Source organism: Python bivittatus, unplaced genomic scaffold, assembly GCF_059951505.1.
Source record: "Python bivittatus isolate LINGU-HERP-01145 unplaced genomic scaffold, Pbiv_v1 ctg000700_np1212, whole genome shotgun sequence".
NCBI lineage: Eukaryota > Metazoa > Chordata > Lepidosauria > Squamata > Pythonidae > Python > Python bivittatus.
Window position 1 is genome coordinate 85,988,909 of NW_028277098.1, and position 24,322 is coordinate 86,013,230.

The window sequence follows — 24,322 nt, forward strand, 5'->3', positions numbered from 1 at the left end:
AATGTAAGTTTCATTCTTAAGGTAGTCTTCATATTTCTGTTTATTCATATTCTAGAAAATAATGTCAAGTTCTTACTTTTTCATTTACAAAATTACTTCTCAGTTTCGAATGAATTAATTGAAAGGAAAGAAAAAAATCTATGCAGACATTATTGCTAATAGAGGTAAATATATGTAGTATGTAAATCCAAATATCCAAGAGAATTCTTGGAAGCCTGGTATTCAGACAAGGCAGCAATTAACAGACACATAGAGATAAACAGCATCTACATACTATTCAAAAGAGACAAAAGACCAGAAGATCGTCTCACCAGCAATCAACCTCCAGTAATCATCACCCAGATAAGCAAAGGTTACCACCAGGCACACAATCAAGCAGTAAACATATATTAATCAAAGAACTACCAGAGGAGCAAAACAAAACCCCCATCCTTACCAGCACTGGCAAGACAGGCCACAGCACATAAATAGAGAGCAAACCCCATCCCATTTTAACACTGAAGATGTTACCTAGCCGGGTAATGAAACATTTGCAAGAAAAGAACCAAGCTCAGGGAACCCCAAGGACTCCATAGACATCACTGCTGTCAGAAACTGGATTACTTCTTCAGACCTCTCACTTCTAATGCTTAAGTGACAGGCAGTTAAATCCTCTTCCCAAATGGATTCTCACTTGAGTCTTGCTGCCATTATACTGTAGATATTTTTCTTCTACAATCAACCAAGAACACTGACAATACACCTGACTGTATGAATATCTTCTGCTCACTTTTTGTTTCATATTCTATTTTTCTCTCCATCTTTTGCACCACTTTCTTGTTCTGATCTATTCTACCCCCTCCCAAATTCTATATTTATTGGACTTTGTTTCTGCATTTTTGTATTTTTAGAGATGTAAAGGGTTGTGTTCAATGCAGTGTATGTATACTACTGTATCTGCAAAATACAACTAATCAGGCTTGCTATGTTTTGTTCCCATATACTGATGTTAATATTATATGCTGAGTTCATTTTTATGCAATATTTTAAACAAATGCTAAAACCCAATTTAAATATTTAAAAAAGTTTAAAAATCATTAAAATCAGGATTCATCTATCTGTTCTGTTCTCAATTACAATTATGTCTGGATCCCATCCACTAATAGTAAAATAACCATAAATTTTGTTATGGTTACCAAACACTGAAATGCATGAAAAAAGCAACAATAAAAATGGCTTAAGAAGCTTTTGTTGCATGGTTTTTAGACAGCTCCTATTCAAGCCATTCATTTCTACCCAGCAGATTTCAAAGTTATAAGGAAAATCTCATTAAAAAGTTGCAGTTAATTGATTGCTTAAAGATAGAACTCTTATATCTAATTTGGGTGAAATATGGTTATATTTCTTCGTACTCCATTGGATAACTTCCTGTTTATCAAAAATATGTGGATTTCTCTGGGCACTATGCAGTTATTACCTGAGAGACTCAGCTGGCTTCTTCCACTTGTTTCACATTCTGCTGTAACTCTAGGGCATGACAAGAATGAATAAAGAAGGCAAACTGCCTGCATTTGGCTTATATTAACTGAAATATTATTAATTGTCCTTAATCTAGAAAGAGATCCATCCCCTGCAATGAAAAAAACAACTATTCTAGACATAGAAATATTGTATAAACATCATTGCTAAATTTATAAATTGGTTCACCATGCATGAACTCAAGATATACAGACGTTTTCAGCCAGCTTGAATAATGTACAGATACAAATGCATGAAAATGGCATCAGGTTCAGGAACGCATCTGTTTTCACGTACTGTCCAATACATGTGTTTGTGTGTGCACAGAACTATGAAATGTCACATTTCCACTCATGCTAAGAAATAAGTATTATCAGTGTTGCATGCCATAAACCAGGAGATCACATATTTTTAATAATACAGGTAGGAAGAATAAGTAACTTCATTTGGATTAGGATTTTTCAAGTCATCTTGACATTAGGACATTGAGAGTACCTTATGCAGAGTAAAACCACTCGAGTAGCAAGTCCTATGTTGTCTACTAACTAGAAGTAGATATTCAGACAGAAAGCTGCAACCCAAGAAGCCATTTATAAACTTCCTGTTTTCCTAACTGGGACTTCAAAAACGATAGGCTAACCCAGCCAGCCACAATATAAAGCTTGTTGGCTATTTCGCTTCATAGTGATAAGTTGCACAGACCTGCTTTAAGTAGATCATATCTTTGCATGCTTTGATCACATAAAAAGCAATAGTAGGAGGCTGAAAGGATATACATACTTCATCAGCCACACAATCCTGTGAAGAAGTTCTCATTTTATTTGTAAAAGTTTACTGTCAGATGTCATAATTAGAGGGCTATTTATTTATTTATTTTCTTCAATTTATATGGCTGACCACTTCAACAAAATGACAATGGGCGGCTAACAAGAATTTAAAAAACATAGTTGGTAACCTACTGGATATACTAGCTTATATATTTTCCAGTAGGTGAGTAACTTAAATTAACAATTTAATTATATGGCATGGATGATCACATCATATAAGTATCTTCATTTAGTAAACACAAGAAATATTGGCACTTTGTGGACTTTTTTTCCATCTCTTTTTATATATAGTAATTTCACAATTAACCTTTATGGAAACAATTTCCCTTTACCTGTTGTGGGAAAAGTATCCACTTAGATCAGGAATACTTAGTAGAAGTCTCTCATAACAGTGTCCGGGGGGGGGGCTCATCATATCTTTGGAAACAAGCAGCAATTTTACAGCAATCCAGTTTTATTGAATACAAAGCCTTCAGCTCTGTTAGTAGATTAGCCTTTGCTTGGGTCAGCTCTGCTTCAGTGGTGGGACTGAACTAGCTAAGCTACTTCTCTTTATAAATGTTTAACTTGATCAGGATTCGTGATACAGCCCAGTAACTCATTAACACCCACCCAGGTAGGGCGATATGTCTGGAAAACAATGTCTAATTCTTGTTGGAGCTTCCCAGGATCAGTATATATTAGACAGAAAGTTATTAGCTATGTTACACAAATCTGACATGAACATTCTTCCTGGAATCCCTGGGTCTGGCACCTGCAGCATGAGTTTCAATTGTAATCCAGGAGGTCCGGGCAACTCATCAGAATCTGGAACGTAATGCCTAATTGGAACCCCTGAAGTTTTTCATTGGGAGTTCCTAGGTTCATCCTCTTCTTCAAGAGCATCTCATTTCCCTCCTCTTCCTTTGATCTCCACTAATGCTTTCCAGCCATCATCAGCCACTGCTGAGATGGACGGGGTGGAAGGGAAGTTATGGCACACAGGTTGAGAACATCATCCTCCACTGGTGTAAGTCCAGAGTCCTTCAGCAGCAGGGCAGATGGCTTGGGCAGAGTAGGGTACATGATGCAGGAAGAGACTTTCTGAACATGCAGACAAAACTGTTCCTTAAATGACAAGCCTTATCCTCCTCTTCCTTCCTGAGGTGTTTCTCTTTATCCAGATTGCTAGGGAGCCCTCTAATTTGCAATTCTTGTTTCTTAATAATAGCAGGAGTCTTCCATTTCTCAAAAAAGCAAGCATAATTTTCAGCCTTCTGTGGGTGCAGCTAGAAAATCGGACAGGTAGCTCTGTTCAGCAGCAGAGACTGTATTAGGTACCAATAGAGGCAAATATGTGTAGCTCAGGGTTGAACTGTGGAGCCCTTGGGGTTCTCTGAGCTTGGTTCTTTTCTTGCAAACGTTTCATTACCCAGCTAGGTAACATCTTCAGTGCTAAAATGGGATGGGGTTTGCTCTCTGTTTATGTGCTGTGGCCTATCTTGCCAGTACTGGTAAGGATGAGGGTTTTGTTTTGCTCCTCTGGTAGTTCTTTGATTAGCATATGTTTACTGCTTGATTGTGTGCCTGGTGGTAACCTTTGCTTATCTGGGTGATGATTGCTGGTGATTGATTGCTGGTGAGGCGATCTTCTGGTCTTTTGTCTCTTTTGAATAGTATGTAGATGCTGTTTATCTCTATGTGTCTGTTAACTGCTGCCTTGTCTGAATACCAGGCTTCCAAGAATTCTCCTGCATTTTTGGATTTAGCTTGGTCTAAAATGCTGACAGTATCCCAGTTAAAACTATGGTTAAGTCTGTCCATGTGTTGTGAGATTATAGTTTTCAACCAACAGACAATTACAACCACATGGCATCTCTGTAGCACACAAACCAACTAAAGCCCTCCAAAATATCTTGAGTAAACCAAAAGACCCAGTAACACAAGAAGAAAAATCAGGAGTCATCTACAACATACAGTGTAAGGACTGTAACAAACACTATATAGGACAGACAGGCAGAAGACTAGCAGAGTGCATCCACGAGTACCAGCTAGCAGTGAGAAGACATGATGAAAATTCCTTAATCTCACAACACATGGGCAGACTTAACCATAGTTTTAACTGGGAAACTGTCAGCATTTTAGACCAAGCCAAATCCAAAAATGCAAGAGAATTCTTGGAAGCCTGGTATTCAGACAAGGCAGCAGTTAACAGACACATAAACAGCATCTACATACTATTCAAAAGAGACAAAAGACCAGAAGATCGCCTCACCAGCAATTATCACCCAGATAAGCAAAGGTTACCACCAGGCACACAATCAAGCAGTAAACATATGCTAATCAAGGAACTATCAGAGGAGCAAAACAAAACTCCCACTCCCACCAGCACTGGCAAAGCAGGCCACAGTACATAAATAGTGAGCAAACCCCATCCCATTTTAGCACTGAAGATGTTACCTAGCCGGGCAATGAAACATTTGCAAGAAAAGAACCAAGCTCAGAGAACCGCAAGAACTCCACAGTTCCCTATTCATATGTTTATCTTGGTAAAGCGCAACAAGTATATACTGTTCTACCCAAACCAATCATACATTCCATACATATCTTCACTGCACTTTTGTTTCTTTGTTCTTACTACTTTACCTACATTACTGGTAGTCCTTGACTTACGACCATTCATTTAGCGACCACTCAAAGTCACGATGCCGCTGAAAAAAAGTTACTTGCAACTGGTCCTTGCACTTATGGCTGTTGCAGCATCCCCATGGTCACGTGATCGTGATTCAAGAGCTTGGCAACCATCACACATTTACTATGGTTGCAGTGTCCTGGGGTCACATTTATAGAGGGAAGTGCTTATATAAGTCTAGATGTAATCAGACAATAGTAGGTCAAGTGCATAAAAATATATCTTATTATCTTGTTGATTGCAAAGTACCTTTTATATAGTAATAGGTCCAAGTTTGATCTAATGCACTGAAACAAATAAACCAAGAATCACTGTTATGAAGCAAATATCATAAAACAGTCTTAAAATGAGATTTTACACTTTTAAATGAAAAAGGTAATGCAGACTACATAAAATCTTTTTAAAATATCCAAAGATTAACTTCAAGAAAAATGGAGTGAAATTTTTAAAAAATTACAAAAGTTTAAATATATTTCTCTCTCTCTACATAAAGAGGTTAGTGAGTATATCACACTTACTAGTGCTTTCTATAAATTTATTCATGCTATATTGAAGATTAAGAAGCAACACTCAGTGCAAAAGAGAAATAACAAGGCAAAGGAGATCCACAAGTGTTAATAATGATACAGTACTAAAATGTAACAACTGTTTATTCCTCCAAATTCAATGTGAATGTTTTGGTATGTGCAGTGTATTAGTACTAAAAAAAAGTTACTTTATTTTTATTTTCATAAAATATCCAAGGGACCATTAATTTAGGCTATCCTAGATAGTCACTGACTCTGCTCCTCTAATACAGGAAACCTAACTAGAGTGCTTTCAAGAGCCAATGCAGTTGTAGGCTAGTCTATAAGCTGACTGGGAAATGGATACTCTTTTATGGAGTGCTGAAAGTAATAAGATATCCAAGACTCTGAAGCACTGAGTGAGTTCAGAAAGATCTTCCAACCATTGTCCAAGCTTAGGCTAATGGCCTTTGGATTCCAAAGAATCACATGTTTTTTATAAATGTCACAATTAACACCTTAAACTAAATCTAAAAACACACTAGCAACCAATGCTACTTATAAGCAGGCCTTTCGCTTATAGACAATAGTCCTTACCTACTGAATTTTGAATCAACTGCAGTTTCTAGATATTTTTCAAAAGTAACCATCATAAAGAATGCAAATTTAGAAAGTTATGTAACCAAAGCATGACTAACTGTTGCCAGATCAACCAGCTCAGGCATGGACACAACTAATAACACTAAGCCTAGCTATGCAAATATACTCCTTGCCAATATCACTATCTGTACATCCAGGAACAACTTAAGAACAAGCAATGTTCCCAAGATGTAAGCAAAAATGTGATATCCTTCCTAAACAGATTGAATCCTAATATCCAAGCAAACAATCCAGAAAACACTGCCAAGCTTCCACGGCTCTCCTGAAGTTAGGTGATAAAGAATGCCTTCAGGGTGGTGTTGGCGTATCATTTCAAAGTTTTGGATGAGCTTTTCAAGAGATGGCATGTTATTTAGTAACATAGGTGAAAACCTACAATACATCATGGCTTAGGTTTCTCCAACATGAAGCCCTCCAACTGTGTTAAACTATAACTTGCATAATTCCAAATGCGCACAACCAGTGATAATCCTGGATACAAATGGAAAGTGCATCTTGAGTCTTCCAAATTGAGGGATTTTGCCATATACAACAGGTGCCAAAGAATAGTCTTCTAATGCCACCATCCGGACACAATGTAGAAATATTACTTAGGATATAGTGGCCCCAAAACCCCCTGCAAAAACTTCGCAGAACAGCATCACAATCAGTGATAACAGAAGCCATTAAGAGGCCAGAGAGAACCAACAATCCTATGTCATCCACCTGGGTAATCAGACCAGGTTTAGTTCTACATCGACATCCTGTATTTCAGATAACTATCAGATTACCATGATACATTAAAGGCCTCCCTGAAATCACTTGATATAGACAAGACCACCTGGGAAACACTGGCACAAAATTGCTCTACCTGGCGTGGCCTCATCCATAAGGGCTGTCAAACTTACGAATTATAGCGCAATGCAGAAGCACAACATAAGCGTGAACTGCACAAGTTTAGAGCCATCAGTACAATAACTGCGGTGACTACGTGTTTGCCCAACACATCCCAGGACATTCTGTGCCCGAATTGGCCTGACGAGTCATCTTCAGACATACCACATTTAGTTTTAATATGACTAATAGTGTTGAGGTCTTCATCAATGATAATGGACGAACAACAGTTCTACAACATCCCATATTCCAGACAACTATCAGATTACCACAGACTCAGATAAAAGGAACTATAAACATATTTCTAGGGAACATTCCCTAATTATTCCCTAATGTTCCTTTTGTCAGAAAACGACAGACATGGGTTCAGTTGTCCAGTAGACAGAAGTTTTTTATTGGGCACGTTTGCAAAGGTGGGTCCCTCCCGCAGCAATGGAGGAACCCCGAAACAAGGTCTGACAGGTTTTTTTATACCCCCTATCTGTCCTCCCCCTCCTAAGAGGGCTTGGCTCACAATCTCACCTTTTTTACCGCCCCGGAGCGCCGCTAATTAACCGCAAAACCGCAGACATTCCACTTTCCTAATCCAATCAGCGCAATACACACTGCAATACCCACTTGACCCAACAGCCGCCCCCTGCCGTCCCTCTTCACTCTGGTGCGAACGTGCCTCCTGCCTACAGTATTTCCTCCCTCCTGCCGTCCCCCCCAAGGCTGCCCCATGGTGCACAGCGCTCTCCCCTAGCAAACATGGTTCGTTTGAGGCCCTCACTTCTCCCTGCCTTCTCACACTTTGTATTAAAATAACAACATATTAAGGACATGAGTTTCAACCAGCAACAGATCTTGTTGATAGTCCTGCCTTTTCATAGTTAATTGCCTTTGGAATATATTCCTTTACACTGGTCTTCTGGATCATTTTAGCAGTGCTGTTAAAGCTTTTAGGGAAGATGTATGCGTGTATGTATAAATAAATTAAATGATGATCTGTTAAATATAATATAGTCAAGTAAAAAAAATGGGAGACTAACAAAAGAATTTTAAAAACTAAACCAAGGGATTAACTGAATGAATTGCAAACTCTCCAGACAGCAATAAATTAACCAACAGATATTGCCAGTATTAAGCTTATAGCCTTCTTATGACGATCACAATTAAACAAAATTGTCAAATTTTGACAGAGATGTTTCTATATACCAATCTAATAAAGTGTTCTCCTGTGCAGGCTGACCCAAATAGTTAATTAATAAAGGCTCTATCAGTTCAGATTTAAAGGACTGATACAAAAGGCAGCACATCAGAACATGTAATACTACCTTCATCACTCTGTCTAAACAGGGACACAAGATCTCATAATAGCATGTTATTAAACCTCCCCTCTAAAATCATAGGCAGCAAAACATCTAAAAGATCTCCTATACAGGACAAAAAGGAAGTTTAAGAAGTAATTGTGTAAAGGTTCTGTTGGGAATGCTACCATTATAGTAACAACAAGCTTTGCTTTGTAAGCCCAAATCAAGGACTTGTTCTTTTATCTCTAGAGCAGCTCTCATACACCGAAGTCATAAAAAATTGGGCTCGGAGGCTACTGTAGTTCAAATACAAGACTATGCCTTTCCTCCAGGAAGAAACAAACTTATTAATGAGGATTAACAAGGATGTAGGAGGTGTGTATTTGTTAAGTGTGGTTATTCTATGGCACTTATTCCACTTGTTTACGAACTCGTTATTACTTCGTTCTGTTTTTAACTGTATTTTAGAATTATTTTCTTTTTTACCACAAAGATGAAATATAAATCTAACAAATAAGAATTCTAAATTATTCATAGTTAACACAGATACCTAATCTCACACATTAGTTTAGTATGTAGTCAATGCAGCCTGAAAAAAGATCAAAGAAAAAATAACATGCAAGCTTATTAAGCTACACTGTCTTCAAACTTTTGTTGGACATTCTGTCCCACAGAATACAAAGTAGATGGGTTATACACCACTGTCTTGAACAACAGTTGATTTTGTGTAACACTACTGTACATGTTTATCAACAGCAATCAATTAACAAAGCAAATATTATGAATCAATGTTCAGGCTACCTTATGTGACATTGAAAAGGTCCACTATATCAGAGACTTGAGGTTTAAATGGCTAGGTTTATTAGATTTGATGCCCTATTCTAAAATACTAATAAAAACTAAATTACATTTAAAATGTTGCATGTTATAAATAAGCTTCATAATGCCAGGAAAATTGTTATTTATTTTACTTATTAGATTGATATTCCACTTTGGAGCTCAACACATGTATATCGCAATCCCTTCTCCAATTTTTCCAACAACTTGGTGTAGTAGATTAAGTTGAGAGATAATGATTGGCCCAAAGTGATCCAATGAATTTTCATGGCTGAGTGTAGACTTGAACCTGAGTCCCCTAGGTCCCAGTCTAACACCTTAAAAACTGCTTCACACACTTTATTTTATATCATAGCATTTGTAATGTATGTATGTGTACAAAACACTGTTTAATAAAGCATAATTAAAATGCTACTAGTAAACTAGTATTTCCTATTTTTAACTAGTAACTCTATAAAAGGGAATTTTGCATCCAGTTCTTTTTAAAGAGTAAGTGACAACTAGATATTCCTGGGAAAGCACTGCAATAATATAAAACGAAACATTTAAAAAAAAATTGTCCTGAAGTAAAAGCAATGTTATCATATCAGGTATTCCTTATACCAAATTTCTGATTCCCTAATGTTGAAGTGTTCACTTACTCATTCGTCCAGTCAGTATGACCTAGTCTACCACATCTACAGGGCACCCAGACTAGGAAAGCCACCTTACAGTAACAGAGTACAATGCAACATAGGGACATGTAGATAAAGGGCTATCAGTAATTAGATCAAGACCAAATTTAATTCTGAATAAAGTTGTCTTTTAGAGTCAAATATGACCAATATTCTGTATTCTGTAATTTCAAGCCACATAAAAATATTTATGAACATCAGAGAGCAATAATGAGAGAGAAGCTTCTCAAAATTTGTCTCACAGATGAAAATATTATAAGCATGATTCATTAAAAGAAAATATAAGGCATTTTAGCTTATGTGAACAGAACTTATTCGCAAAAGATATCCGAAGATCAGCAGAACATCTCTATTAAACCAAAGCTAATGACAGACAGAATACTGGCACTTGATAGTATGAAATAGAGGGGGAAGGATGGGAGAAAACAACAGTCAGCATTACTGATTTTTTTGTTTATCACTTTAACTATCATCACTTGACCCAACTCTGATCACAATCTGCAGGTTAATCTAAAGCCTTCTGCACCTCTTGTGTTTTCATGCTGTCTACCCACTAAAATGAGCTAGAAACATATCAAGCAATTACTTCCATAAAGGGTTTCTTTCTTTTTTTAAAAAAAAGGGGGGGAATACACACATACTATTTTTTTAACTCACTTTCCCAAACTCAATACCTGAATCCCGCCCCCCACTTCCTTCCATTCTGTATGTAAAATTTAAGAGCATAAAGAGCTGAATTAGTCAAGGTCAAAGATAAAAGAGCAGGAGCAAAAAGAAATAAACCAGAGGGTAGTAATGTAGAAAGGAGAGTACTATGGAGAGAGGGGAAAAAACGGTTCTGATGTCAGGGAAATGTATCTGATACAGATCTGGCTGGGTGACTTGGGCCAGTCACCCCCTCTCAGGGTTGTTGTGGGGAAAATAGGAGAATTAGGTATGTTCACCACCTTGAGTTACATATAAAAGTAGGTGGGATAAAATAACAATAACAATACTAATTGACAAAATCACCAATTGCAAAAGGCAGCTTTACTTGGAACAGCTTATATCCTGCAACAGCTTATATCCTGCAACAATACCTTTAACACCATCAAACAACATCTGCCTATCCCAGGTTCTTGGAAAGGACTCGATAGGTGGATAAAAATGCCAAATCCAGTCTAAATATCTGGTTGACTGTGTAACCAACAATAATAATATCCTAAATGACAAAATATCCAGCACATACCAGAATATATTTTTTTTAAAAAAGAAACCTGACATAACTTCAATTCATCTACCTACGTGTTATTTTTTAAAACAATCAGCACTACTGTATTACAGATGGACTACAAACATGTATGCCCCAAATAATCACCACCGGACTGAGGAAAAGCGCTTAAGAGGCGAACGAGCAAAGTACGTTTGAGCCTTAGAAACTGGAGTGGGGACTCGTGGGCGGGAAAAAGGAAACACGACCCGGAGGGCAGCCTCCAAGGGTCCGTGTTGTCCACGGTATTTGGCGGATAGAAAAATGTGTTTTGTGTGGGAGGGAGAGAAAGAGCGCGCTACGACCACCACCCCACACACCCCTTGGCGAAATTTTGGAGGAGAGCGGTAGGAGAGCAAAGGCGCCGAGCCCCCACCCCTGGCTGCGGCAACTGGGGCGGGCGAGATGCGGGAAGGGAAGGGGTGGGTAACACGGCCGCTTTCCCCCGCGCGCCGCAGCAGTAGCAGCAGCGGCGGCGGCCTCAGCCTGGCGGGATACCCCTCACCACCTCAGGCAGCGCTCATACCCTCCCCCTTCCTCCGCGACCGTTAGGCTCCTCTCCGCCGCCCACGGAGCGCGCAGGCGCGCAGAAATCGCGCCCCCTCTCCTCAAAAGACCCCCCCCCTCCCTCGGCGGTCCGAGGTTCTCTCCCGCTCCCGCGGTTCCTTCGCGAGCAGGCCGGCCAGGCGCGTCGCCCCACCTCGCCAGCCCGGGGACGACTGAGCCGCCGCGCCTGGCCGAGTCTTCCCCCGCGCGATCCCTTACCAATGCCGGGCGCCACATAGACGAAGTAGAGGAAGGAGGAGGAGAGCGAGAAAAGGAAGAGAGCGGCCAGCAGCGAGCGCCGGGGAAGCCGCCAGGCCCTCCGAGGGCTCCGCTTCCACCGCATGGTCCGCCCCCTCCTCGCCTCGCGTCCAGGCGATCCAACAGAGGGCAGGAGGAGAAAGAAGAGGCAGGCAGGCGGCGGCGGCGGCGCAGCTGCTGATTGAGGCGGCGGCGGCGGCGAGGTAGCGGCGGTGGTCGCTCCTCCTCCCCTCACTTGCCCCCTCGGTTCTTCCGCGCGGCTCCTCCACTACGGCGACGGCGCTGCATGAGTGAGGAGTCGGCAGCAGCGCCGCTCGACGAGCCTCTCCGGCCTCCCTTCTACCCTCCTTCTGGCCGCTCCCGAGGCTGGAAGCACCGGCAAACGGAGGGGGAGGAGCCGGCGAGGGCGGGGAAATCGGGGGCCTTCAGGGGCTCTCTGCAAACTCGCCTCTCCGGAGCGCCAAACGCGGAGCTGCTCTTTAGGCGCTCCTTCGGCCTCGCCGGCCATCTCTCAGGGACCGTCCGCAAACTCCCCTTTTCGCCCTTCCTGGTCTGGCGGGCCGCCTGGGAGGGGGTGGCCTTGGCGAGTGAGGTCACCGGTCAGGCTGTGCTTGGCGAATTTCGGAGGTTGTTTTCACACGACATTCTGTTTCAACGCATGGCTTCAGTGGCCCAAGATTTACTGACTTAACCCCAGCATCAGGAGGAGTTTGGTAGCAGCTTTCCAGACTAACAAAGTGTATTTAAACAACATAAGCATCTGTGAGATGCGGCTCATTTCACCACATGCAATCGAATAGCCTCCAAACTCCTCCTGATTTTTGACTGCCATAGAGCTGCCAGCTCTCCTCCTACAATAACTTCACCTAATTGTCTGAACTATGCATAAGGAGAGCAGCCCTAGCGAGAATCTTTAAATATAGATTGTGTCCACGCATTTTAGTTAAATCACCATTTTAAAATAATTATTTACTGAATAACAAAATGATTGCAGTTAATAGAACATGCCAAGCCATGTTTGTGCCTCATCTTGTGAATTTAGACACTAGTTTGCATACCAATTTGGGTTTATACAATCAGTGGTAGGCAAACCAATTTGTTGTGTGAAAAATCCTATTAGGGCAGCCTTTTTTTAATTATGTACCCTCCCTATGCATTTCCATCATTTTCCTAATCAGCATAATCTATAATGACTATGTCAATTCCTCCAACTGGTGGCCATGGTAAACACCCTATGGCAAGGTCTAGATGCAAGGAAAGCCAATCGACCACTGCAATAGGCTGAGCAAGGGGCAGGGAAAAGGTCAAGAGGGAAAAGGCTGAAGGCTGGAAAATTCAGAGTTGCACTTCCTCTAGTACTAGCAAGCCTCAAGAAGGAAACCACCTACCTATGTAGTTGGAAAGGTGAGCCAAAGGAGACACATCTTTGGAGAAGCACTGTACTGGATTTGTAAAACAAAAACAAAAGTTCAATGGGCTGCCCAGACCAAATTCCAAATTCTCTCCTAGAACCTTTGGAGGGAATTTAGAGCTAAATGCCAAAACCATCTCAAGGAAGAACTCGAATCAACTAGCACATCATCAGCCTTAGTGAAACAAGAGCATCAACTGAAACACACAGAAATGGAAAAATAATGGTGATGAAATACACATATGCACAGGGGAAAGCCCACACATTTGTGGAACCAGCTTCATAGTTGCCAGCTAACACTTGCTAAATGTAGTCACCACAGATAACTTCTCTCATTTTGCAAACCTCAAAGGGCAGAAACAAACCTAAACTCACCTTCCAATGCTATGTTTCACACAACAGTTATGACAATAATGAAACTGAATGCTTTTACAAAGAACTTGAATAACAAATAGCTCAGCTGACCTACAAAAATATCATAATAAAAGACCCAAATGCTCAAGTACGCTCAACATGAGTGTGTTAAAATGTTGTGGGCAAATTCTCAGAGGATGAGTGAAATAAAAATACTGAACAATTGGCAACCATTCTTGAATCACAAAAGGCATGTGATGAACATCCGTTTTGAGAAACTAGCAGGGAAGCACTGAATTTGGCATTCAAATTCCATTTCCAGCTGGGAAACTAAAGCAGAGATCAATGACATGATCACAAATGATGTAGTACTGCATTGACTCAACATTGGGAATGACCATAGGCCAATCTAAACAATGCTTTCCCTCAACACTCTTCATGATTCTCAAGAAATATTATGACAGTAGCTGCAACTCTACTTGAAAAATAAATTAAAAAATAAAATTGGAAGTATATTGCAAATGCATCGCTCCCCCAACAACATGAACTTCATATTAAAAAAAACAAAAGTGTGTTGCAGCAGCAAGAGTTCATAAAATAACTGGAAGAGGCACCTGTTAGACATAAAACTAGAGAGTTCTTAGTAAAGAAAAGAAGCTGGTCTATCGCTTCTAATAAAGATTTGATTTGATCTGAATTGTGTTCTGTGAGCTAAGCCACAAGGTAAGGCAACACTTAAAAGATAACTGAAAATTACTGAACCAACAACTCAGGAAAGCAGCAGAGGCAAGAAGCAGAATCATAATGTCCCAGAAGAAATGCAAAAGTAGGACTTTAAATCCCCTCAAAAAGAACAACACACCCATAAATGACAAGAAATCGAAGAAGAATGCCAGCATTTTTACACTCTCTTTACCTTAAAAGTAGCCATCCCCCCACAGAAAGCACAAATTATCATCAATAGAAAGTTAACAAAACCACGTGAGATACAAAAAGGTACAAGATGAGAATGTGCACTATCCCCACTTTTGTTTATCTTGGTCTTGGAAGTTTTAAATAGAGATACAAGACATGCTGAGGGGATAATGGGAGTAAAAATCTAGAGCCATATAAATTGAGAGCTTTACAGATGATCTGGTGTTGGTGCTAGAAGGGATAGAAATACTAAAGAGAAAATTAAAAGAATTTGGTGCGCTGGCTAGATTTAAAGTTAATAAAAGACAAAAATGTTAAAAAAATATGAAGATAGAAGACCAAATAGAATTGATGAATAAGACAAGTTTTAAGACTGAATAGAAGGTAAAATATTTGGGTGTTAATTTGACAAATATGAATTGTATGTTGTTCCAGAATAATTATGTTAAGACATGGAATGAAATTAAGAAAGATATATTAAAATGGGAGAAATTACAACTATCATTGCTGGAAAGAATCTCTGTGCTAAAAATGAATGACAATCTAGGATGCTATTTTTGTTTCAGACAATACCAATCATGACTGATTTACCATTTAAGCAGTGACAGAAGAATATAACTAAATTTATCTAGCAAGGTAAAAAGCCGCAAATTAAATATAAGGTGTTGCAAGATGCTAAAGAGGAGGGCTAGCCTTGCCTGATTTCAAATTGTACTTTGCCACTTGTTGTTTAGTTTGGTTGAAAGAATGGGTGTTGCTGAGAAATAGCAGATTATTGAATTTGGAAGGACACGAATTGAGATTTGGGTGGCATGGCTATTCATGGTATGATAAAGTTAACGTTAATGTAGGTTTTAAAAATCACTTTATTAGACATCCCATTTTGAGAATTTGGAATAGATATAAACCTAGATTGTGTCAGAAGATACTCTATGGTTATCTCCACAAGAAGCATTTTATAGAAAAGAAATGGTAACTATGCAGAAATAGTTAACTTATGGCAATATTCTTGATATCCACCAAGGAGAAATTAAAATAAAATCAAGAGAGGATTTGACATCTCAAGGACGTTCATGCCACTGGTTTTCATATGTACAACTTGGAGAAAGATTTAAAGTTTATAAAAAGATATATGGTTATGAACAAAACAAAGCTGTTTTTGAAACTGAATTGTGTACTAATGATGAACATTTTATTGCTAAAATGTATAAGCTTTTGTTGAGATTTGGAACAGAAGATGAACAAGTTAAAGACTGTATGATAAAATAGGCTAAAATTTTTGGATATAATATACAAATGGAACAATGGGAAAATATGTGGATGAAGGGGTTAAAATTTACACTGTGTTATAATTTGAAGGAGAATTTCTATAAAATGATGTATAGATGGTATTTGTCACCAGAAAGATTATCAAAAATGTACAAAGAGGTTTCAAACATATGTTGGAAATGTGAACAACAAGAAGGGAATTTTTATCATCTTTGGTGGACATGTAATAAGACTAAAAAATTTTGGACCCAAATTCATATTTATTTATTTATATTTCAAATTTGTCACTGCCCATCTCACTGTGGGGTGACTCTGGGTGGTTTACAGTAAAAACAGAATAAACATTAATTAAAATAAATATTAATTAATTAATTAATTAAAATGTACTAAAAACAAACTTCCTTTATTTTCCTTTATGATACTTCCAAGTGGCTGATGTTAATTAGATGTTAATAAACTCAGGGAGCATCATCAAGGCACCAGCCATTCCCAGGGTCGATTGTATCTTTCCTTACCCCATGCAAGTTGTCAGAGCCAAGTCTTCAATTCCCTCCGAATATATTAATTCAGAAGATTTTGAAGGTTAATATACAGTCAAAACCAGAGATTTTCCTTTTGGGACTGATGGACAAACAACTGGAAAAAGCTCATGGACCTTTGTTTTTATATATGATAACTGCAGCTAGACTTTTATATGCTCAGAGATGGAAAGACTCGACATTACCTACAATGGAAGAATGGACGGTGAAGATGATGCTGTTAGCTGAGATGGCAAAATTGACAGCTTTGCTTAGAGAAAAAACACTGGCGCAATATGGTTCATGGGGTCACGAAGAGTCGGACATGACTTAACGACTGAACAACAACAACAACATTAATGCCAATTGGAAGCCCCTTTTGGGCTTCTTGCGGGAGACAGAAAAAAATTAAATGATATATGGATTTGATGATTAGTTAAACTGATAGGTATACAAAATATGTATGTTAAAATGTAGTTTTAGAGTAAGAGGTTATTATATAATTTATCTATATCTGCTGAATAAGAAGTCAGAAGTTATTTTTGTAATTTTTTCTTCCCTTTTCTTTACTTTCCATCACTTTTGTATTCTTTATTTCTAACTCTTGTTCTCTTTCTCCTTGATTATTAGTTCTTGTTTGCTTTTATCTTTATGCTTTTTATAATTTAATAAAATTCTTATAAAAAAAAGTAGCCATCCCCAAATACCATTACTCAGGTAAATACCCAGTGGTACCAAAAATTTGACCAGATGACAGCAGGCCAGCTTTCATAAACGATACTCAACCCCTGACCACCTCCATAAAAATCAACCAGCGAATGGAATGAGCACAAGCAATCCACATGCCTCTCCCTTGTGTTTGTTGACTATAAAAAAGCATTTGACAACATACAAATGAATGCAGTAATGAACACCTTAAGATCTGACCAGAACTACACCCAACTGATAGAATCAATAAGTGAAGGTTGCTCAATCAATATTTTTACTGCCCAATCAACATCCCAATAGATTGGGGTGTCCAACAAGAGGACACAATCTTCCCAAAGCTCTTCAGAGTGGCCCCTGAAGAAAATTTCAGAGGGCTCAACTTTGTTGAGAACCAGCATCAGCAAGGCTAATCTAAATGGGGTGGGATATAGTCCTTCTTTACAGAGTTATGCAAATTGGAATATACATCTGATTGGATAATCAGCAAAGTATTTGATTGAATATAGCAGCACTTCATGTGTTTATTGAGGTCAGGTAATTAGGGCAGAACTATGAGGTAATGACAGCACTACTACAAAGACAATGGTTTATTTAGAGAGAACAAAGAGGCAGTATTTCATTAACATTTCTTTCTAGAGATTTCTGTAGGTTTATCTTCTACTATCCTTGCTCCCCAGAGCCTTTGTTGTTTCCTAGTATCTTCTTCCACTTATATCAACATTCCTTGGCCTTCTAAAGGTTTTATGGCTGAGCTGAGGTTTATTGTTTCTCAAGTTGCTGGGAAGGCAGCTAGGGGAGGGGGACATTTTGCTTTCTTTTACTTATTTGGACTAGTGCCATGTTTTGTTCTACGCAAGCCTTGCAGTGTAGCTTCAGAAAAAATCCGATAATCAGTAGTCTTAGTCTCACTCTCATATGAGAAGGTATACAATTTAAATTAATTTAATAAATTACTCCTATTGGAAAATTCTGCCTGTCTCCAGATCCTCCTTCACATTTGTAGGCACCCTAGCAGGAGTACCTGCAAAAATGATTATGTCTTGAACTCCCCTACGCCTTTTCTGAAATGGGACGGTGCAAGATGGCCAAAATTGGGCAGAATTACGCTTGCAGGTGACTTTACTACAAACAGCCATTTCAAAATGCTACTGTCACTTTGAAATTTCTTCTCTCCTCCCAGCATGGGATATTTGTCATTATTGGTGAAGCCATCAATTATATCAGACAAAATCAGGCAGATGATTTGACCCTTAGACATACATTATCTGTTCCACATACTTGCTAAGCCATGGTTTGTTCAATAAATTACAAATATCTGGATTTATCTGTCATACTAAACTATGATTAAGAAACCTCAGTTACTGAACTTATATAAGATGCTAAACTGTAGCCAAATAAATTACAGTATGGCTTTTTGAGACAGGTGAACTCAACCACAATATTACACAAGTAAAACATGACAAGATAACTATTCACTCAACTGGGAGTTTTACTTTATCAACTTTTTCTGTACACAAAAGAGCAAAACACAGCCTTTTCTTTCTATTAAGGGTACCGCTGATGTACTGTAATTAACATTCCTCAGTCATACGGTTAACTGTTTCTGTTCTATTTTTCCATGATTCTGGTTGTGTAAACTGTTCTAATAAAGAATGTAATATAAATATTTACATATAAATATTTTAAATCAATAAAATAATAGTCTTGCAACTTATTCAAGACAGCCTCTGCTTAGTAAGCCTGACGTGATAGACATCAGCTGGATAAAATTAGAAACAACTGCAATACCCCAATCCTCAAAAAAGTCCATGCGGAAGAAGGGGCATCATAGAAAGTGGTTCTCTACTCCACACTTTGGGCCCCACAATAATGATACCAAAGTCTGCAGAAAACTTTGAAGGGGAATTTGCTCCATCCAATCCTTGGCTCAGACACCTCTAATAAAAGTACTTTACATTTGCTATTAAGGCATAAGTCTTACAGCAACTAATTGTGTTTATTATTAAACAATAACATGAATAAAATTAGTACCAATACTACTGACCAAATTGTCAGTACTTTATTTTTCTTGCAACATAGAACAGAATATGGGTTCACACACAGTGTTAATTCATTGTGTGTGTGTGTTTTAATTATATATCACACCCACACCCACATCATACTATTTCATTTTGGAGTTAGCAACATCATTCAAAGCACAGAAAAGGAGTAAGAAGTAGTAAGCCAAAGGAACAAGGGCATGAAATAAGGAAAAGAGAAGGAAATATAGCTAAATTTAGTTTATTCCTTTCTATCCTTACAAAGCATACTTGTTTGAACATTCATTCAGCCCCCATACATTCCTGACTTTATCTTTTTGTGTTTTATCCCACATGTTTCTCAAGTACCCATTTCCATTACATTCAACTTACTGTTATGATTTTCCTGACATATTCAGCTCTCACTTCCAGATAACAGATGTTATACATAGCTATTTTTATTTCCTTTTGATAAACGTTCCTCACAACAGACCATATACTACCCACTACCTTTTTATCAACATTCACTCTTCTTAGCATTTCTCAGTTTCCCCATCTTTAGTAAGTATTCTACCAAAGTACACACATTCATCTACTTGCTCTAATTTTTTACCGTTCATGTATAATTTGCAATCATTCACTGCTCTTTCCCTAACAAATGCAACTACTTTGGTCTTGGTCTTTCTTACCATTAATTTTCAGATCCATCCCATTCACCCACTCCAAAACCATTTTTTATTTCCATCAAAATTGTTCTGCAGTTCCTCCCCCTCTATTGTGTAGTCTGTTAAAAGCATCCACAATAATTAAGATAACACCAATTCATACTTTCGAGCATATAGTTCACCCCTTTCATTCATATTTAATCCGACACCCTCACTTCCCTGCGTATATTCATCAACTCAACTCCACAAGATCACACAACTTTCATTCAGATCAAATACATCCTTCCTGTCCCTTGGTTTTACAGGCATGCAAGAAATCTATTTTTCTTTCCTTTCTTTCCTTTGTTAATTAACATTTACTCCTCTTACATTCAAAATTGCAACCTTCTCTGTGCCATAATTGCCACCAGATGAGCCCACAGATATTAACCTCTACCACCCATCATTGCTTTGGTCAATTGAGGCTTTCACACATTTTTTTTACTAGTTGTTGTTACAGTTAACACACGCTCATTTTTCAACATGTTGTATGGACCTAGTCACTGAATTTATAAATAATCATTTATAGCTTAGTGTACTGTACATTCCCAAACCGTTCATTCAATACATCATGATTAAACAAAACACAGTTGAAGCACCATGTGTAAACCAGGTCAGCGGCTACAAACAGCTCACCTTGAGAAATATGAGTATATTTCTTGTCATCATTATTTCTCCCTACACGGTTCCAAGCAGCCAAACAACCTTGAAATGTGGGAGAGCATACATATAATGGGAGAAGATGACCACCAGGCTCTTGGGCCAGTGGAATGAAAAGGCAGGCACTCGTGTAATTGCACTGAACTCACAAACACTGAGTAGTGGTCTAGTGAACAATGTAAACAATGTGAACAATGTGTAATGGATATTGCCAATTGTTTATTTTAATCAAGACAGTGTTAAAACTAATACAGTTGATGTAATACCTAATCTTTTACAAATAATTATATCATACTGTAATGATTACTTTTTAAAATAACAATATTGCTGAATTAGATAAGGATTTGGTCTGAATCAGTTATTTATTTATCTTATATGACCACCAAATTGAAAAGACTCAAGACAGTTTTCCTAGCCTGGTGCCTTGGGCGAGCATGATAGATTGCAAAGGAATGCAGAAAAGTTCTCTTTGCTACATCTAGTGGTCGGATGGACTTTTTCAACTCAGTTCTGGTAGCCACAGTACTACTGCAATGTGCTGTGGTGTTCTGCTTGAGAAAAAAACGGAAGCTTCTGTTTCCAACCCTTCCTGAGTACAGCTTGTATGTATAGGCACCAGGTTAGATCCCTTGCATGTAGCCACTAAGCCTTTTACTAATATAGGGATGGGTGGTCCCACCTGCCTTGGGGCCCAGAGAGCTCTATCTATACTCATGGACCCAGCCAACTGCAATTTATTTAAACACTTAAGCAAACCATGACTTAGCCCAGTGTGCCTTCTAGCCTGCCTCCTGTGTTTCTTAAGTATAACCCCAATACCCAGTTTATGAGGGTGCTCCTAACCTTATTTCTATTCCATTTCCTTAATTGCTTCCTCAAAAGGAGCATGGACGAAACGCTAAGGCAAGAAAAAAGAAAATGGTCTTCCTTAAAAGACTTTGGGAAAGACTTAATCAATGGTTAATCAATAGTGATGTGCCATTTGCCTTTTATCATTTATCATTTACTTAGGAGTTTCTAGAAGCTTTCTCCCCTGAGAAATTTCAGGAAAGCATAGCAGCTGCCATCTGGTGTTTTCTGTAACAGAGATAATATGCTTCTCCTCAGGGATCCCTCAACCTGTCCGAGGGATCTATACTCTGACCCAGGAGAAATGCAAACAGTTCTTTTAGAAGTACAGAAGCCCTTCCTCATTTAATTTACCTTTTTCAGTCCCAAACTAATCCCTTCACTTTAAAAACATTTTAATCTGATGATTCCTTTTATGAGATGGATTAAATTAGAAAAGCCAAATTCTCTGAAAATGCTAAGTTCAGCTTTATCAACTCCTTGCCTTCAAGTCAAGAAACTGGTAGAAAATCAGCATACCTTAAAGCCATGTATATTTTGATTCATAATAGTTTCCTGGACCTGATTTTTCCAGTGTTAAGTAATACTTGATACTTCCATACATACTTAATGTTATGTAATAAGAAAAATATATTTTTAAAAAATCTTTAGTCAGCCTAACCCATTTCAGCCTAAATTTGATCCAAATTCTATCAAACTCAACTGACACATTTTTGTTCTCTTGCACTTCAGCAGCAAATCAACATTTTCCCCTTTCTCCACGACATTTCAGTTGGCCCTACCATTGGATAGAGCAATGAAATAACTCTTCAGCCAGCAGATGCTGAGACATGTGGAATAGGACCTACTCTGTGCCTCCTAAGGTACTTGCTTCTCTTAGGCTGAATAGATGCCTACACTGAAAAAACATTAATCTGCTCACTATGACCGGTTTTTGCATGTGAAATGATGAAGGGGCATCATCTTGACCTTTGACCAAACTACATAGTCTCTAACATTCCTCAGCAGAAAATGGTCATACATGAGCCACTTATCCAGGGGTGGCCTCAGGCTATGGTCAAAAAAGTCAAGATGGCAGCTACAGTGGTGTGATCGAAGTTCCACCTGTTTTTCATGTTGTACATAAAAAACAAATGGAGCTTTGATCACATCACTGAGACAAAAAAGTCATCTTGAATTTTTTGACCAGAGCCAGTGGATACCCTTGTGTCCTGCCAAGAATTATTAACCAGGTCTCCTCAGCAAGGTATCCTTCAGGTTTGCCAGATTTCAACTCCCAGAATTCTCATAGAAAGTCACACCAGGCATTAAATTGTAATACATCTGGAAGGAAAGGATCCGCAAAGTCTTGGTTCTTTTATCAGAATGTCAAGAGTAGTTTCAAGTCATTGTGCTGGAACATACAAGCCTTTGGTGGCATGTGGGTAATGCCATGATACATGTAGAAAAGGGGCAGAGCTTGTGTCACAACACATCTTGCATCACCTCTGACTCCCCATATGGACGGCACTGGATGGGCCTGTACCTCTCAACCACTACATACTGCTGCCCTGTGGTTTTTTGTATTAGCTTACACTGCCCCAGAAAGCCTGTCCCCCACTAATCTGAAAGCTGTGAGAGTAGCATGGCTAAAGATCCTGTACACTTGAAGAATACACTTACCCTGTACTAGATTACCAACCCCTCAAAATATATTTCAGTGTCTGTAATCCATGTTCTGTATAGGCAATATTTCATATAGTACAGAAACTGAAATATATTTTGATCTAGAATAGGGTAAGCTCTGCCCCTTTTCTACATGTTCAGTTTACATGTTCATGAGAGAAGAAATGTATCCAGTTACATCTATACCATTTTAAGTGAAATTCTGAAATTCTGAGGAAAGTTCAGAATTCTTAAGAATATTGCATTTAAGACTAGTCAAGTCCAGGAAACCCCACATGACAAATATGAAACAAATATGAGATGAATATCACAACTTAGCAACGGTTGAAAAAATCGGTCAGCACCACAATGATCATCCTGAGGGTTTAGATCTTGCCCAGTCCATAAATGGCCAACACATGGGATGCCCAGCTTCCTGCTCTGTATATGTTCCTTCTGGTGACTACTGTCTCTCTTGTTATTATGACACTTTATTTTGCTTTGGGAATTCTTTTCATGGACTTACATGATTGCTTTTTTCACAGACAGATGTAGTCACTGAAACTGGAATTTGCCAGTGATACTGAGTTCAGTGCTCTAGCTTGTAAAATATATTATAAGCATAAAGAATCTCAAAGATGACTTGTCCTTATTTTCACATCAAGGGCATTGTTCCTGACTTGAGGATAGCAAGAGCCTCCTCCCATTAAATTCTAGTTTGCAGCACTGTAGGACTTTATTCTTTCATAACAATCTGCATTTAGCTATAAATGCTTTTGAAGGTTGGGGGCCATCAAGTATATTGCCTTAAAACAGTTTTGCTTTCTATGAAATAGTCATGGGGATGAACTGCAGATGACCTACGATTCATTTTTTTTTTATCTGCACTCAGTCGTTACTGACTCTGCAGTGACTGCTTTTGGACGAGTCCTTTGCAGTTTTCAAGGCAAGGTGTTTCGGAAGTAACTGTCGATTTCTCAAGGATATTGCAACCAACTGTACTTTGGCCTGCATCTTTTCAGCTCTGCAGTAAAAAAAATGGCAATTTATATGCAATGCCAGTGAGGAATGAGAATGGCATTAAAACACACATGATCTCAGACTTTGACTATGCTTGTATAATATATTTAATCATAAATAGGCCATTCTATTTTAGCTTAGTGCACTGGTTTACAGTTCAATGTGAACCCCACATGAACCCCCAAAACTCTGCTAAATTAGCATGATTCATTTAATTATGAGTAAGTGTATTCTGCAAACATATGTGTCAGCTTTTCCTGGAAAAAGTATTGGTTGGATTGTACATCACACTAAGCCATAGTTTATTTCATAATTATTTACTGAATAAGCCACAATTGGCTAAGTTCACAAAATACTAAGTA

General features: G+C 38.6%; 1 protein-coding gene across 1 annotated transcript in view; it reads right to left on the reverse strand.

The window, feature by feature from the left end:
- B4GALT5 (beta-1,4-galactosyltransferase 5) overlaps positions 1–12,293 on the reverse strand; it is a 52,274-nt gene extending 39,981 nt beyond the window's left edge. The window contains exon 1 of the mRNA XM_088153675.1: positions 11,852–12,293. Within this exon, the coding sequence (XP_088009801.1) occupies positions 11,852–11,975 (124 nt within the window). The 5' untranslated portion in view covers positions 11,976–12,293. The remainder of the gene's footprint in view (positions 1–11,851) is intronic.
- Positions 12,294–24,322: the final 12,029 nt, after the last annotated feature.